The 17,459-nt window shown below is 45.4% G+C and overlaps 1 protein-coding gene across 23 annotated transcripts in view; it reads left to right on the forward strand.

Moving 5' to 3' along the window:
• DAB1 (DAB adaptor protein 1) overlaps nucleotides 1–17,459 on the forward strand; it is a 1,117,693-nt gene that overhangs the window by 1,055,755 nt on the left and 44,479 nt on the right. For 22 of the 23 annotated variants that reach the window (XM_049110389.1, XM_049110401.1, XM_049110397.1 and 19 more), the window contains one exon: nucleotides 3,268–3,327. In XM_049110389.1, coding sequence (XP_048966346.1) covers nucleotides 3,268–3,327 — 60 coding nt within the window. Of the gene's footprint in view, nucleotides 1–3,267; nucleotides 3,328–4,291; nucleotides 10,693–17,459 lie in introns of those variants that run through there. The other variant, XM_049110402.1, reaches the window with a different exon arrangement.

Raw genomic sequence — 17,459 nt, forward strand, 5'->3', positions numbered from 1 at the left:
AAACTGCCTCTCTAACACTATTAGTATGATACTGAGCTAAAAAAGTGTCTTCTGTACCTACAGCACTTAATGTATAGCTTTTGCAGTAATTGCACCTCTGTTAACTCCTTCATTCAAAAAGCAGTTCTGGGGCAGCCCAGGTGGCTTCAGTGGTTTAGTGCCACCTTCAGCCCAGGGCCTGATCCTGGAGACTGCTTCTCTCTCTCTCTCTCTCTCTCTCTCTCTCTCTCATGAATTAAAAAAAAAAACACAAAAAGCAGTTCTGTATGGAGCACCTGGCGTGTGCCTGCCACGTGGAGATGTGATACACCGTAGTGCGGTCCCAACTCACAGGGAGCTTCTAGGCACCCCTTTGAGTGCCTCTGACAGCGAGATGAGAAGACTGAGATTCAGAGAACAAAGAGACCCTCTGAGGTCACATAGCCTGTGCTAGAGCCGCAATCGGGAACCAGATCTCCCACTTCCTTTTGGTCCAGAACTGTTCTTGCTCACTCTACAATGTCTTGTTAGGGAGATGGTCTATAGGCAGCATGGACCCACCAGGCGGGGATGAGAATCAGGACAAGGCTCTCTCCGCTGTCTCTCAGGCACTTCTGCCAGTGTTCTGCTCTTAGCACATACACAGTAAAGGTTTGATGCTTAAACACTTCCTATGCAACCAGTATTTACCTGTGGAGAGACAGGTTTGTAAAATATGTGCCTTGTCCTGCACAAGCTTACACCTGCAGTGTGGTTTGACAGCTCCCATATAAGATAAAGCACATTTTGCACTCATGTAAGTAGCCTGATTTCTTTCCCAGCTACTCCCCCAACCCCCACCCTCAGCCCCCACCCCACCCCAGTAAGATAAGGAGCTCCTTCAAGGAGAGGCCATATCCAGCTCACTCGCCATCATTGTCCCAGGCAAAGCACAGATCATGATACATAATAGGTTCTTGGCCACTTTTATTTGTTAGTGGAAGGGTATTCCAGAGGTCTCAAAAGTACAGAGGAAGTCTCCAACCAGGTAGAGAACCATGCAAGGCTCCCAAGAAGACATCCCAGCTGACATAAATCTTAAAGGACAAACAGGCAGATGGATATCTCACCCATGGGAGAGCCAAGCAGCAAAGCTTTTTCAATTATGCAGTTTGGGTTTATCCATCCTGCCGCTTCTCCTCCATTTGCAGGGATAATTGAGAGTCAGCTGCGGTTCAACTTGCTAAGTGCCCGTAGTGAGCAGTGAATTACGGGGAACAGAAATGCTGTTCATTTTGCTCAGGAAAAGGTGAGCTAGTAAAAATACAAGTGCGAGCTGGTAATTTATCGGCCCTTGTTAACAAGGACTCGGTAGGCATTCTTAGAGGGTTCCTTCTAGATGGAGGCCAGTTATCAGGAGCAAAGAAATTACATTCTTCATTGGATACCTGCAAGCTGAGTTTTGCAGGAGCAGCTCAGAAAGTGCATCTTCCACACGACCATGCCCGCTCATAGTCCTGATGTCTGCAAGAATGTGCACCACCTTTTGAAAGTGGAGAATATGATGTCAAAGAGAAAGATGCCATCAGAACAGCTACGGGGACCGTGGAAACAGGGATGAGATGCAGCTGTCTGTAGAGTATAGTAGTTAAAAGGCAAAGTGCCAGGACTCCAACTCTGGCAGCCTACTCCCCTGCAGGACCCTCTCTGGGTTTCCTTTGCCTCATCCGCAACACAATGACGGTTGTCACCCTCTCCCAACTGACTTGCATGAGAATACCTGTAAACACAAACATTCAGAACAGTGCTTTGGCACACAGAAAGCGCCCTGTCAATGTTAGTTGATGCCATTAGTAATAAATGTCTTGTCTGGTAGCCAGAAAGAGCTGGATTTGAATCTCCTCACTTAATGAGCTTGGAAGCTTTGGAAAAGTCTCCCTAACATCTCTGAGCCTCACTTTCTGCTGCGTAAAGTGAAGATTCTAATACCAAGTTCTTAGGAGCAATATAAGGATTCTGAGTTAAGCTGATAAGGATGGAAATACCAAAAGGGACTCGAGAAATGAGCCCAAATTCTTACTTCTTGTCTGTGGAAGAGTTAGCTGGTCCAAGCCTAAAAGACACTTTTAGTTTTCTTCACTGGTGCCCACATTTCTTATGATACATTTACCCAGAAGACATTTACCAAATGCCTACTGAGTAAGCACTTAGGCACTGTGCCTGCTCTTAAGGAGCTCCCAATCTGATGACAAGAAACACAGATTAGCAGACAGTTGTAAAACCAGTACAGGCTGTGGCGTCCAGGGAGGTGCGAGCTGCGCGGTGCTGGTTGCTGGGAAGCACAACTGATTGCTTTCAAGCCAGAATGCTTCAGTGTAAAGCCCTTGATTGACTCATTAGAAAAGTATTCAACATATCTACTGTTGTTAGTGTTATACAATGAGTTCTTATACTTACCTATATAATGTATCAGCGGTGAAAGCAGCTATCATTCTAACACTTCACACCACTATAGTTCCTAATCATTTTTATTTACCATCTCTTTTCTCATTTGATCCCCACAAAACCCAGATGAGAAGCAGAGCCAGTAACACCCATTTTTATAATCGTGAAGCTCAGAGAAGCTAAGGGACCTGCTCGGGGTAATACCATTACCAAGCGACCCAGTAAGATCAGATGGATGAGTAAGAGGAAGGAGGGGGAGGAGAAAATACAGATACATATTTAGAGACAATTGAGGTTTTTCTAGATTCCTGTCTTAGGCTTTTCATGCCATTGATGCCCCCTTTTCTTGGGAAAAAAGAAAAAAAACTTTTGGTGAATATCGCCTGGCTTGTCCACAATCCCAGCAGAAGCCATTCTTGATACTGAGACCTCAATGTTTGCTATATTTTAACTAAACTGGATCTCAATCTTTGCACCAAGCAGCTTAAGCTCAGCTGAAAACTAGTTTTAATCACTCTGGACAAGTTGGAGCACCTCCTTGTCTTTGGTGAAATGAGGATTATCTTTTTCCCTCATGTGACCCCTGAGGCCTCTGCAGCCTCCTGTTCCATGGTTCTATGAGAAGCCCAGTGGCAGAGACCCTGCAAACATTTGTGAAGTGATTCACACAGTCCTCCCTCATCTAGCTGTCCCTGGGAAGGAGCCTGGTCTGCTGCCCCTATAATTCCAGTAGCCCCTTTGACTTGGGACCCTCAGGCGCTATCCTCATACACACTGAGCTAGCTTAGAGTTGAAGTGTGGTTGCTTTAGTCTTTGAAAGAGTATCAAAGTGTTTTGACTACATCAAATTTGATTCTTCCACAGGTTCCCACCAGCCAAAAGAAGGAAGGTGTTTATGATGTGCCAAAAAGTCAACCTGTAAGTGTAAGTATACCTCCTCTCTTCTGCCAGGTTCCAGTAACCTGCATTCTTATGAGACTGTGCCTACAACCTGAGGAAGGGAACTCCTCTTCTGAATAGGTGTCCACAACTCGTAGAGCTTTGCCAGAGTCCACATGCTAAGGTCTCCTCTGTGAGTTGGAGGGAAGGAGGCATAAGGCAAAAATGGTGGAGATGAAGAAAGAGTGCCAGTCTGGATCAAGGTCTGGCCCCATGGGTGGTAGTGAGTTGAATTGTGTAAACCACTATGTCTGAAGGTCTCAAGGTTTCAGATATTCCTTGGTCAGAGTCTGCAGCCAACTTTATTATATACCTGGTCAAATAGAGGGCAGTATCTCGATCCTGAGAAGAGAGTTGCCCATCCAATTTAAAAGTGGTTCACAGGGCTCAGAGGGACAGCAGAAGAGCTGGCCAGAGCCTCTGGAGTATATGAGGGTCCAGCCAGTGGCCAGACCACTATGAAAAAGGCCATATGTAGTGGGCTTGTAAAAACCCAGAAGGTCCACTACATCTAGACCCCATCAGCTGATAGGACTCCTAGAAACGGAAAATCTCAAGCTTGTGCTACTGCCCCATGCCACTGCTAGGCCAGGCCAGTACGTAGGACCTCCACTCAGCACCCAGAAGGTGCCCTCTGTACATAATTCAAGGGACACTGAGGAACTTCTGCTCAGAGGGAAGTTGGACTTGGCCACGGCCCATGTCAAAAGAACTAGGGTGTTTGGTCACTGTTGATCACAGTAATCTCAATAATGGGTAGAAAGAGCACAGGCTTAGAAGACAGACCCTCAGGAGTTCCAGCTCTGACCCTAACAGGACTGTTGTGAGGCTGAATGACTCTATCTGGGACATTGTTATTGGTCCTAAACCCTACCGTGTGAGAGATATGAAGGCATCCCCGCAGATTTCAAGGTCACATGGATAGGGCAGTTTGAATCCCCATTCCCAGGGAAACAGAACAGCTGAAGGACCTGGAAATACTTGGCCTGGAGAAAAGAAACCATAAATATGGAGATGGAAGCCCCAATGGCCACTGGTTGGAAGAGGGAGTACACTGTTCTGTGTTGGCCAGCTCATGGAACTGAGACTGGTGGGTGGCACTGCAAGGAAGCCACATCCAGCCCAGCGTGAGAGTGACTGTCCTGAACAGTGAGTCGGAGCTGTTAAGGATAGAACATCTGGCACCTAAGGGAGTGATGCTCTCTGACACTGGAGCTGTGCAAGCAGAGGCCGGGAGACCACAGGTCAGACCACCTGTTTGCATCCTCCCATGGTGAGGTGGGTGGAGGGGAAAGAGGACCTCCTGTGGTCCCTTCCAAGCATGAGCTGCTGTCTTCTTCTTTTTTTTTTTTTTTTTTGAGCTGCTGTCTTCTTGAGTTGAAAGTCTTTCTGGTTCATTCTAACCCTCTCCTGCCCCCACTCCCCTTTTACCTGATGAAATTTCTTTTTGTCCTATCAGCGTCCCTTGCTCTACACTGTCTGCAACCACCATACCCAACCTAAATACTGCTTCTGGAAGCCCACGGGCTTTAGATTTCATAAAAAAAGCATATCCGGATGTAGGGCCCTCCTCACAAACTCAGTCTACAACGTAATAGAGAACATATAACATGATGCCGCTTGGAGAAAAAGCTGTTTTTCTCCCTGAGGCCTTTACATTTGTCAGGCCTCCTTGTCACTGAGACACTGGTCTGTTCTTCCTGTTTCTGTTTGGTTCAGCTCCCATCACACAGCTCCCTACAATTCAATTTGTGCCTAAATTGCCTCGCTTGCCCCTAACAGGTTTAGATACGTGAGAAAACATGCTCCATTTGCTGCCTGGGTTTTTTGTGAATTTATTAACCAATCTGGCTACACCATCTCCATGCTTAAAACCTAAAAAAAAAAAAAAAAATCCAAGCTCCTTAGCCTGACATACACAACACTCAGATGCCAGCCCCAGCCCATATCTCTCGTCTACCTCCCCCTGGTCCAGCTCTAGTGAACTCTGCAGCCTCCTCAAGGAGCCCCATCCTCCCCTAACATCCCAGCTTAGCTTCAGGCTCTAGGGGCTCAGGGAAACTTTCTGGTCTTCTGCTCCACCCAGTGTTAGCAGATCACCCCTACCTCTCTACCCTGCTCCCTATCATTGCTCTATTTTAACAACACTTAGCACACAGTGTTGAAACTCTTGTCTTCGCCCATTATACCCAGGAGCTTCCTGAGGTCCGTGGATGACCAGAAGTAAGCCCAGGGCCTGGAACGTGGAAGTTGGGCATGACACAGCCATGCTAGGAATTAAATGTACAAATGACCCTGCCCTGTAGAAGGAATTGATAGAAATCCCTGGAACTTTCTTTTAAAGGAAATTCCCTGTTTTTTCTAACTCTGAAATAGGCACTAAATAGGCATGGTAAGGTTTTGCTTGGGAAATAACTGGGCTGCCTGAATGGCCTGTAGTAACTCCCAGCCCTCTGTTTCCACAGAGTCCTAGAAGCAGCTGGGGTGATGCTGGGTTTTCCATGAACAATTTCCACATTTTTCAAAGCAGAAGAGAGGTAGCAAGTGAAAAGCACCCACTCTAAGGGAGAGGCAGATGCTTGAATTTGGAATCTCAGCTCCTGCTCTTACTACCTATGGGGCTTCTGATAAGTTCTCTTGTTTCTCTTTGCCTCATTATTCTCATCTACCCAAAAGAGCAACTGAACCCAACTTGCTAAATGATTTTGAGGGGAAGATAGCATATGCATTGGAAACTTAATCCTACTTGACTAAACCTCCCAGAGGTACTTTAATATCCCATATCCCTCAGTGTTCTGGGATCTTCTTGTCCTACAGGCTTGCTCCTATAGACCTGCCTCTCTGATGAGTGCATATTCCCTAGGATACCTCTGAGCTCTGAAAATCCCTGCTATGATCTTGCTGTTTGCTCCTTCACCACCTGCTCCTTAGCCAGAAAGATGAGTAAACCAAAGACAACCAAGTTAGTGCATAATAAGCAGCTTCCTTCCAGGCAGTTTGGGGGCTTCCACAAGTTTCCCACAAGAAGGGTGACTGCCCAGTGACCTGTTGCTCTGGATACCCTGGGTTTCTTCTTGCTTGGGTCTAGGTCTGCCCCGAGCCCAATAAGAGACTTAGTTTGGGGCAGTCACTGGGGAAAACCACAAATCAACCCCAGACAAAATGGCCTGATCTTCAGCATCAGACCTGGGTATGCTCTCATCCCTACCACCTACCAAGCGTCCTTGAGCATATTTTTCCATCTCTAAGCCTCAGGGTCATCATCTGTAAATGGAAAGTAATGCCTGCCTTGCAGCTTTGTTTGGAGGACTAAAGGAGACATCTATGTAAAACCCCTAACAGGGGATATGGATTAGATTAATTAGAACATTTCCATTTGATGCCATTACAAGCGATGCAGCTGCAAACAGTTCTCACCGAGCAGGGGATTGCAAGTGTGCTAGATGATTGCACACCTCCTCTGGGAAGCCTTCTTTACCCCCAGAGTAATCAGCCCCCCTGGGAGACCTCTGTGTTTCTCTTTGCAATGATCACAATGCATTGTTACTTTTTCTTAACGAATCCATGTGAGCCATTGGACCTTGATTTTCTTACAAAGGCCTTGCCTTTGGGGTTAATGACAGTACCTGCCTTAGAGTGTTTGTGTTAAGGACTAAATGAACTGAAGGATATGAATCACTATGGTGCTTGGTGCAGACTTGGTATTCAACAGCGTGAGCTGTTACATTCTATTTGTTTCACCTTCTTTTCTGTGAGCTCCTTGAGGACAGGAATCCCTTTTAATCATCACTCTCTCTAAAGTAACTCCTCTGGGGATTTCTGATCTCTTTGAACTTTTGATGGTGTAATTTTTCCCCAGAAAACAGTAACAACAACTTGTATTATCACATGTACTCATGTAAATTTTTGAGGGTCCTGAATCCAATGGGATCTTGATTGCAGCTCCAAAATCTCTGTCCTGGAGCTCAGTCCCTGGCTCATTGTCACCTTCCATGGTCAGAGATATACTCATCGAGGTGTCACATTTGGTGTATTGGATCCCAGAGTTTGGCACAGGAGTTAGAATTCATTACATTTCTTATGGGTCTCACCCACCTCGGTGCATCAGCTTATGGCAGCACAGTTTTGTCTCGATCAGCTGGGCTGCAGGCATGACAGAAAGCCGATCCTGTCTCCTCACTCTCCTCCCCCACATTCATGCATCCATGCCCTAGTGCCCACCAGGCCCCATTACCTTGGGGTGCTAAGCTGTACTGGCTCCTTTCTTGTTCCTCTTTCACAAATAACATGTTAGGATGCTTTTGTTTGCTTGTTTTAATCCAGATCTTTAATGTTCCCTTCTAGCAGATTTGTTCTTAGGGTCATGCTACACACCACTCCACCCTTTCCTAGGACTCTGAGCCAAGATAAGGATTAATCCCACTCACTCCCCAAAATATACACTTCCTCTATTCCTAGTCAAGGCAGCTGGAAGATTTGCACACAGCCTTTATTTTTATGCAGGGGCCTTTGAACCCCAGGAGCACAGATGCTGGCTGATAGGGAATGTTAGCTGACTAGGGAGACAGGGAGGAAGGAGGTATCACTTGGGCAGAGCCTTGAAGGATGAGCAGGACTTGAGCAGGCAAAGCACCTTCTGGGCATATCATTGAGGTCCTTTGGGTGCCTGAGTTTCCACTACCTGTACTTAGCAGCACTCAGAACCAATTAATTTATCATCAGTTTCCTTCTCAAAGAAACAGGGGACATGCAGGTAGTCTTCCTTTCTGCTGGCTGATAATGCTGCTCATGTTCTTTAGACAAACATCCTGGCCTCTTTGGGGCTGTCAGGAATGCACATCCCTGAGTGGGGAGGAAGGTGACTGCTAAGCAGCCCATTACCACATCCATTATTTAGTGCTTTTTGCACTCTTTTAGCCTTTGAACATGATTCTGATTCTGCAGGGGGACAAGTGAAATGATGCATTCACAGGCTACAGAAGTGCCTCTTTCAGGCCCTGTTATGCCCCCACAACACTGAATTTAGATGACACTTAACCTTCACGGTCAACTGTTTCAATGACACAAACCTAACCCTTAGCATGCCTCATGTCGCTGTCACATGAGAAACATCCAGCACTTGTCTTCTCCCCTCCCCTCCTTTCGACCTCGTGTAATATTCTTATGGCTGAAAAAGAATCCTTCACCTTATAACTGTCCAGTTTAAACCCCTTTTATGTAGTTGTAATAACCATGAAAGACTTTGTAATTATCAGTAATAATTATCAGTCAATGGATTCTAGCAGAACATTTTTTGGCCTTCAAAAGAGAAACTTAAAAGTTGGGCAAAGTGATAAATAGGAAGGACACATAGGTTGTCAAATTGATAAGTTAGTGTCAACCTTCATTTTTTTTGGATGAAACAGGGATTCAGGAATTGAAAAGAATGATCAGAATCCTCCTGAGATTCTTTCCTCACTTTGGGTATGATCTTTGCCAATCACTTCGAGTTTCTGAGATTCATTTTTCTGTTGTGCAGAGTGGAAATGACCACCATCCTTGACCAATGTCTCAGGGCTTTTGGAGACTCACGAAGCAACATGAGAGCATTTTCTGTGAGGATGAGGGATTGCTTTCAAAGACCCCAGGGGTGCAAAGATTGAGGGATGGTGTGTATTAGTTGCTCCAGTTACTTTATAGGTTATCCTAGGATTACAAGAAAAGCTCAAGTTTTATGACAAGAGAGGGCGAATCTGGGCTCAACATCAGAAAGAAATTTGAAACCATCTGAGCTGATTTTCAGAAGAAAGGACAGCTCTCAAAGAACAGTGAGGTCTCTGGCCCTAGGAATATTCCAGCAGCAGGTCCTTATGCTGTGAAGGTGACTGCAGGAGTGGACCTCAGGATCACACATCTATCTTCACATTCACTTGCCCCCGTGTTTATTAAGTCTAGTATTTACCCCATCATCTTGCTCCCACTTTCTCAAGCTACCAAGCCAGGTACCCCAGAGACCCCATCGCCATCTTCATCCTTCTCTCCCTGGCTTTAATTGCCCACTCTGAAGTGAACACCAATAAGTTGTGGCATTGCCCTGTGAAGTCACTGCTCTGGATGGAAATAAGTTTACCAAGCAAGCATTGTAATCGAGGCACCACACTGAGCAACCACTAGGCACAGAGCAGGTACCTAGAAAATCTCTTCCTCCTTCGTTTCCTTCTGGAGAGCTTGACATCAGGGCTCTACATCTATCTGTTGTGTGCCGAACGGGAGCCACGCTGGGAGAAACTGGTTAAAACCCCAGTGATCAGATCCAAAGTCCAGGCCTCCCTTCATTTCCTTTCTTTGTGGTATAATACCAGGCCACTAGCCATGCATGCTGAGTCTAAGGGATCTCAGCTGGGGAAAAAGCAGGTCGACTTTATTAAGCATATGCTATGTGCCACGGACAGCCTAGATTGTGGTCTCAGCCTGTCTCATTCAGTAATCACACCTGAGAGGTAGACGTCATTTACATAGGAGGAAGCTGAGGCTTCCAGAGGTTGCATAACTCACCCACAGTCACAAAGCTGGTAAGTGACAAAGCCCAAAGTTGAACCTTAGGTGATTCTGACTCAGGCACCCACACAATTTCTGCTAAGACCTACTGCCTTTTAGGATTCAAAAAAATGCCAAGTTCCTATCTCCTCTTCCTCCACATAGAATTATTATCAGGTCAATTTCTGTCTCCCATTACTCATTGCTGCTCACGCTGGCCCCAGGGATGGCTGTGCACACCTCTCTCCCCATTTAGCCTGAGTTCCATGAGGCACACCCATGTCTGACTCTTTCCTGACCCTTCACTCTGCCTGTGCACTGTTTTCTTCATCCTGGTGTTGAAAAGATAATTGTGAGTCCCAGAGAACAAATCTCAATGAAAGCTTTCCTCCCTCTGAAAATCAGGGAGCTGCTCATTTGGCCTTGCCTGCCTCCCACCCTCCAAATGCCTGATTTTCTGTGCAAGACCCCTGCCCTCAACATCAATATTTGCTTGATTTTTCTTGCCCTAGATTTTTTTTAAAGATTTTAATTATTTATCTGATGGAGTGAGTGAGAGAGCACAAGCAGGGCAGTGGCAGGCAGGGAGAAAGGGAGAAGCAAACTTCCCGCTGAGCAGGGAGCCTGACATGGGGCTTAATCCCAGGACCTTGGGATCATGACCTGAGCTAAAGGCAGACCCTTAAGCAACTGATCCACCCAGGCACCCCTTCCTTGCCCTAGATTTAGTTCCGTTTCCCTGATACAAATGTAGGAAGAGTGAGTCCATTAATGTGAAGAATTGCTGAAATTCTCTGGACAACTGTTCCTAACCACCCCCTCCTCCCCCTCCCTACCCCCGCCCTGTTCCCATCTTTCATGGCAAATAAATTTTCATTCACAATTCAGCAGTTGGTTTTTCCTTTAGTTTGAAATCTGGATCAAGATGTTTCATAATTGAATTAAATCTAGTCTGAACATTTGTCAGTTTCACTTCCTCATTAAGCACCACATTGTAGAGAAATGATAATTATCAGAATGCAGTTAACATAGATGTCACACAAGAGGAGGTCTTCCTGAACTAAGGGAAAGGAATCTGAATCTGCATATTCCCACAAAGGAGATAGAAGTTGGCCCCATCTCATGTTTCTCAGGCAGGCTTTCTTTTTGCAGTACTTAACAAAACTGTTCTGAGATATAATCTGAAATTCCTAGAATCTCAGGGTTAAGGAGAACACTAAAAGCTGCTGGTTTAACCTCCCCACCAATTCAGGAATCCCTCTAGAACACTTGTGATGAACACAGATGAACACGCCAGGCTGGCATCCGTCCTCATGCCTGCAGTGACAAACCTTCAGGACTTCTGTAATCCCACAGCTCTAGTGGCTGGAGAGCCCATCTTTTTTGAGTTCCCTTACAACTTCTATGCATTTATTCGTTCGTCCATTTACCAAACATTTTCTAAGGACTCCTACCTGCCAGAAAGTCCCCTACTCACTAGAGATAGAAAGATGAATAGGGCTAGCTGCTTGAGAATCTTAATGATCTCAAGAAGGTAGACATATAAAATTAATTGCAATTGATGTAATTCAGGCCCTAAGGGGCTGTCTAGAAGATGCCATGGGAGCACAGTAGGGAGGCAGCAAACTTTGCCCAAGGGAGTCCAGGGAGGTCTTCACCCAAGAAGTAAAGTCTTAAAGGATGATGCAAACTTGGCACCAGAGCAAAGGTGGAACAATATTCAGGAAGAAGGAACTGAATGTTTAAAGGCCCTGAAATATGGAACAGTGCACCATATCCCAGGGGCTGATGAAGAGTCTAGGGTAGTGGGACTACAGGATGCCTTCATAGGAGCAGGAGACAAGGTACCAAGGGAAGCCAGTGCCAGGGACTAAAGGGCCTGGAATGTAGTGCTTAGAAACTGGGATTGTCTGGTAAGCCATGATGCTCTCAGGTGTGGAGTGGCACTGTTAGGGTTACAATTCTTAGCGTCACTTTGGTGGCCTGCAGCAGGTGGCCTGGCCGCTGGAAAGACCATTAAGAAGCTAATGGGATTATCTATGTGTATCTATCAGGATGAAGTCAGGAAAACAGAGCCCACACGAGGTAATTTGATAGAGGAAATTTAATGTGGAAAACTAGTTACAAAGGTGTTAGAAGAGCTGCAAAGCCAGAGGACAGTGGGGCAACTCAAATTAGTAATAGTCTAGTAGTCGGAAGGTGCCACCATCCCCAGGGCTGGAAGGACAGAGAGGGGCCAAGGCTGCAGAGGGAGCTGTCCAGCAGGAGGGGAGCTGTCCAGCCAGAGCAGGGATCTTTGGCAAGAGGTCTGGTGGAAACTGAAGCCATGGAGGAGACGCCACCACTGCCAGAGCCCTGCCTGAAGAGACCCAATGAGAAATTCAGTGTTTCTCCCTTCCTGCCACTATCCAGCATCCAAATACCATGTCCTGTTGTCCAAATCTAAGTGGGAGTGGGTTGGCAAGGGAGCTCAGGCAATGTAGTTGACAGGGATTAGCCCACATCGAGCAGAGGGAGGGCAAGAATGGGTCTCAGGGCAAAGAGGTCAAAGGAGCAGGCAAGTAAGGACTACTAAGGGTCTGGGCTGAGGGTGAGACCCTACAGATAGGGAGAGGGACACAGGGAGGGAGGTGAGTAAATTTGAGCAAATGATGGGTAGATCTGGAAAGATTTTGTGATATGGGGGATGAGAGAAACATGAGGTCTAAGCTCTGACCTCTGAAGTGGTTAGTTTTGGGAGGTCATAGGTCTGAAGGCTCATGTTCTCTCCACTAGCTCTGTCATTTACCTATGTGCTATTTTATGTTTCTAGGTTCTTAGAATGTTTGTAGACCTGCCTTGCCATCCACTGTCTTCAGGTTCTTGCCAAAGACAGTAGTCATCCTTTTCATCCCCCTCTCTGTTCTCAGTCCATGACTCACATTTGGGTGGTATCACATTATCACTTTGAATGATATCTGGCTCTTTCTTCACAGTTTGAAAAACCAGGCTGTCATGAATGGAATCAAGCAGAGTTGTAGACAGCTCACTGTTAAGTCATTCCCAAAACTTGTTTTCCACAAATGCAAATGTTGAAAGGGATAAGTGCTTGCTTAAGCAGTTGCCTGATGTCCTGTTTGCTCAGTTGTGTGTTGGCAATAATTGCGTCTGAACAAAACAGTGATCACTCCATTGCTGTGCTAAGATACCTGCCACTGGTCTCATGGAGGAATGGTCTTCAAGCTTTTTATAAAACCCCAGAATCTATATTCAAAGGAAATGTACCCAGTAATTTATATATAAACAAATGGAAGGGGAGCTGTGGTTGAAGCTGGATTGGAGTCTCAAAGCCTACCCATTTGGAATCCTTTATAAGAAGGATGGAAGGTTCTAGAAAGGAAGAGATCCAGAGAGGATAATGTGAAAACCAGTGTCAAAAAAAAATCAACTAGTTCATTCCATGGGTGGGAAAAGTGGGGTGTTCAGATGAAAAAAATCCTTCACATTACTTTCTATTAGAGGCTTTGTTATTCTTTAATTGAATTCATGAACACAGACTGTGGGCCTACTCTTTGGGAGAGAGTAAAGCAGCAGAAAAAAAACACTAAATTTGAAGTTAATCAGCGCTTTATACTTCACAGTTGTATGACTAAGCAAGATGCCTTACTTATCTTTTGGATTGGTCTAAGTGACCAGTTATCAACATGAACAAAATACTTGGCATGCAAGTTGGAATTACAGTTAGAGGTGTGAACCTTTCAACACTACTACTTAGGCCTTACATTTTTCTCCCTCAGTTACCAACTGTGTGACCTTGGATGATGTATTCACTCACAAAATGTGAATAATGGCTATGGTGCCTACCTCATAGAATTCTTCTGAGGACTGAAAAAAAGTGATACACATAGAGCAGCACCTGTCACATAATAAGTGCTCAATAAATGTTAGCCATAATTATTATTATTATAAGCTATTACATGGTAATAGGACCATAGCAGGTACTTTAAGAGATAGGAGGAGGAATAAGACCTGAACCCTATCAGTAGTTTGCTTGTGGCCTATGGGTGGCAATAACTTTGGTATGTAGAGCATGGGTTTGAGTGCCTTTCATTCTCCATGGCTAAGCAAAGTCAACAAGATCAAGTGTTACCTGAGAGCATGGCATAGGGCTGAGCCTGCAGGACAGTTTCATGACTTTGGGACAGGGATAACATGTGTCACTACCAGAACAAGGGACTGAGATAGGCATTTAATACACTGCTGTCAGACTATACCAAGCAACCATAAGAAGTAGGTCTCTCCTCTCCTATAGGGGATATTGAAGATCAGAGAAGTTAGTTAAATCACCTAGCATAGCTAGAAGAGGCATCACTAAGAATAAGCCAGTTCTCTCTGATCTTAAAACTACAGTGACCTAGTTTATCCTCCAAACTGGGTCACTTTTGAGAGCAAAAGGGGTGTGCTATTAACAATGACTTTGGGACAGCAGGCGTGAACAGGCACTGTCCTAAACAAACCGGGATGTAGGGCCGCCCTACCCAAAGCTGGTGAATGTCCTTTCCAACCAGGCCAACCTGCCTCGAAGTCCAGAGCACATGGGGATTTCAAGCAGAAGGCCGAAGGGCCTTCTGTCCATTTTTGTTCTCGGCACTCTGTGTCCCTTGTGTTACTTGTACTGAAGCAACCACAAGACTACCCACAAAGTAGAGGTGCCCTGACACATGCTTGCTTCTTCTGTGGCATAAATCAGATTACTTTGGAGATCTGTTTCATGGTGAAAAAATGTGGTCCAGGGATATCTGTGAACTGCTGCTGCTAAGACTCTATCATTATTCCTCTAATACAGACCATTAACATTCACAGAACCTTAACTACAGCATCTCTAATGAGCACAGTTATAATATACAGCTTCCCCATAAATATCCATTGATGCTGACACTCATTCTCTCTTGGTACAGTAATTCAGCTTTTCTGGATAAATCATCACACGGACACTCTTTTTTTTCTCCCTAACTGCCACTATTAGTGGTTACAGAAGGATGATGAACAAACTCTAATTGTAAAAAAAGAATGAAATGAGTGATGGAGAATACAAAAATATATACTGGTGACAGTCCCACCCCCAAACATGCAAAAACGTGTTTTAGCAATGACTTAGAGGGGAGGCAAGAAATGAACATTTGCTGAGCCCTTACTGGGGGCCAAGGAGCACTTGTGTTGCTTGGCAAGCTGTAGTGGGTTCAGTGAATCCCAAAGACTGCATTGCCTACACAGCCATTTGTGATACTTTCTGAAAACGCAACTTCCTTAGCCCCGCCCCCTGGATCTGCCTCTATAAGGCTTGCTTGTGTGTGTGTGTGTGTGTGTGTGTGTGTGTGTATGAGTGTGAGTGTGTGTGTGAAGGGAGATTTATAAAGCCGCCCCCATGGATTCTGATGCTCAACTAAGTTTATCTATTTTAATTAACATAGTAGTAACCATTTTATGGACGAGAAGACTGAGGTTGAGATGCTAGGGGGAGACGGAAATAAAGTCTGGATCTGAAGGAGGCATCCCTTGCTCCGGACTCGGACAAAAAGAATGGCTCCTGTGAAGGTGACATTGACTCACTTGTTTCACATTCTCCTGGCCCCACCTCCCCTTTGCCGCCTTTCGCAGAGCTCTGTTAGCGCCTTGCTGTGCTTCTCTCAGGCAGGTTAGCAGCTGTCCTTGTGTCTGTTACTCATCGTTTCCACCGTTGTGTGCTGTCAGCCCAATCCTCTGGCTTTGGTCCCATTTTCCTGCATTTTTCAGTCTCCCTCTGGCTATTTCTTTTTGTTCTTTCCACAGTCACTTCGAAATTTGAACCCCATGATACCAGACCTCATTACTTGCAGTGTAATCTGCCCAGGGTCCTTCAGAGAAGGTTGGGATGGGCTCTGGCAGGGCGAGCTCCTAAACTGCCTACTATGGTTGCCCCTTCCAGAACCCTTAACTCTCTCCCTAGTCATAAAGCACAGATGGACTGACACCTTTTTGTTCCCCTCACCATAGCTTAAGAGTTAAGAGCACATACTGGCCCACTTTGGTGAAAATTGTAGCTCTACCTATTACTAGCTATATGACCTTGGGCAAATTAATCATTCTGTGCCTCAGTTTACTCCTCTGAAAATGAGGATAGCAATAGCACCTACATTTGTTGTAGTAATTAAAGGAATTAATATGTAAATAGTGTCTAAACATACAGAGGAAGTTCCATCTAAACACTAACCATTATTACTGTTGTTCTACATTTTCAGGAAGGGCTGAGGTCTTAATATTAAAACTATCCCTTCCTCCTCAGACCAGAATGGACTATTTGGGATATATTCTAAAGATAGAATTACCATTTCTTAATGAATGATTGGATGTCAGGGTGTGGGAGAGAGCTGAATCAAAAGTGACTTGTACATTTGGGGGCTTTATGGCTCTACCAAAACTAGAAATAATGATCTCCACCACTTGTGACCTAATCAAGTATATATTGATGAGTTTAAATTATAGAGATCTTTCATAGAACAGACATAGCCAGCATGCAGGTAAAGAGGGTTTTTTCCCGGGAGTTCTATGTAGGAGCTCATCAAATATGCCACACTCTTGCACTACCTACCTGGTCTTCAGAAGTAGGGTGTCCAGCAGCAGAAAACAAGCAGGAAAAGAAGCGGAGACCAGAGCAGTGATGTCAAAGTAGCAAACATGGAGTTCCCTTGTACCTGTAGTAGTATGCACAGGGTGTCTCTATCATTGTTTTAATTGCATAGTTTCTGCAATATTGCAAGGTACCTCCCAGTCCCTGGTCACTTACACTTGCTCTGTTCAGGCATTCATTCCTTCACCCATTCCCCAAATACTGTCTGGTATCCACTGTGTGTGGAGCGCTGTGCTAGGCACAGATGCTATATGAGTCAGACCAGGACCCAACCCTTGCCCTGCTCAATTCCACAGGGGAAGGCTACAAGCAAACAAGTTAAAAGACAAACAGAGCATAAGCACAAGTCACAAAACCAAAGGAGATCATGAGATGAGAAGTGGGGGTTTGATCTTCTATTTAGGGAAATGGTCACAGGAGGTTTCTCTAGTGAGGTAGCACTTGAACTGAGCTCTGAATTATGAGAAGAACCTGGTGGGACAGGGAAAAGAAGAATACAGGAACGTCCCAGTGGGCCATGAGGAACAGAGGGAAGACTGATGTTGGCCAGAGCACAGCAGGAAAGGGGGAAAGAGGGGAGTTGGAGGTGAGTTCAGGCACAGGCAGGGGCTAGCCAGGCAGTGGCGCAGTTTGGATTTTATTTCCCTGTAATGGAAGATAGTGGAGCGTGGTAGGCAGGGAAGTGAATCTGATCTGATTTAATAGGGCTATGACTGCTGTACTAGAGGTGAACTTAAAGCACAAGAGTGAAAACAGAAGTTGAGGCTAAAAGAATGCAGCAGAGGGGATGGAGAGAGGCAGGCAGAGCTGAGGTAGCTTCTGGAGAGAGTCACCATTTCTTAGTGAATGGTTGGATGTCAGGGCTTGGGAGAGGAGGGATCAAGAGTAACTTGTATGTATAAGGGCTTTAGCTTCTAAGCATGAGTTGGTGGCCCTCACAGAAATTGGAAGACAA

This window comes from Canis lupus, chromosome 5 (genome assembly GCF_003254725.2).
Source record: "Canis lupus dingo isolate Sandy chromosome 5, ASM325472v2, whole genome shotgun sequence".
NCBI classification, from domain to species: Eukaryota; Metazoa; Chordata; class Mammalia; order Carnivora; family Canidae; genus Canis; species Canis lupus.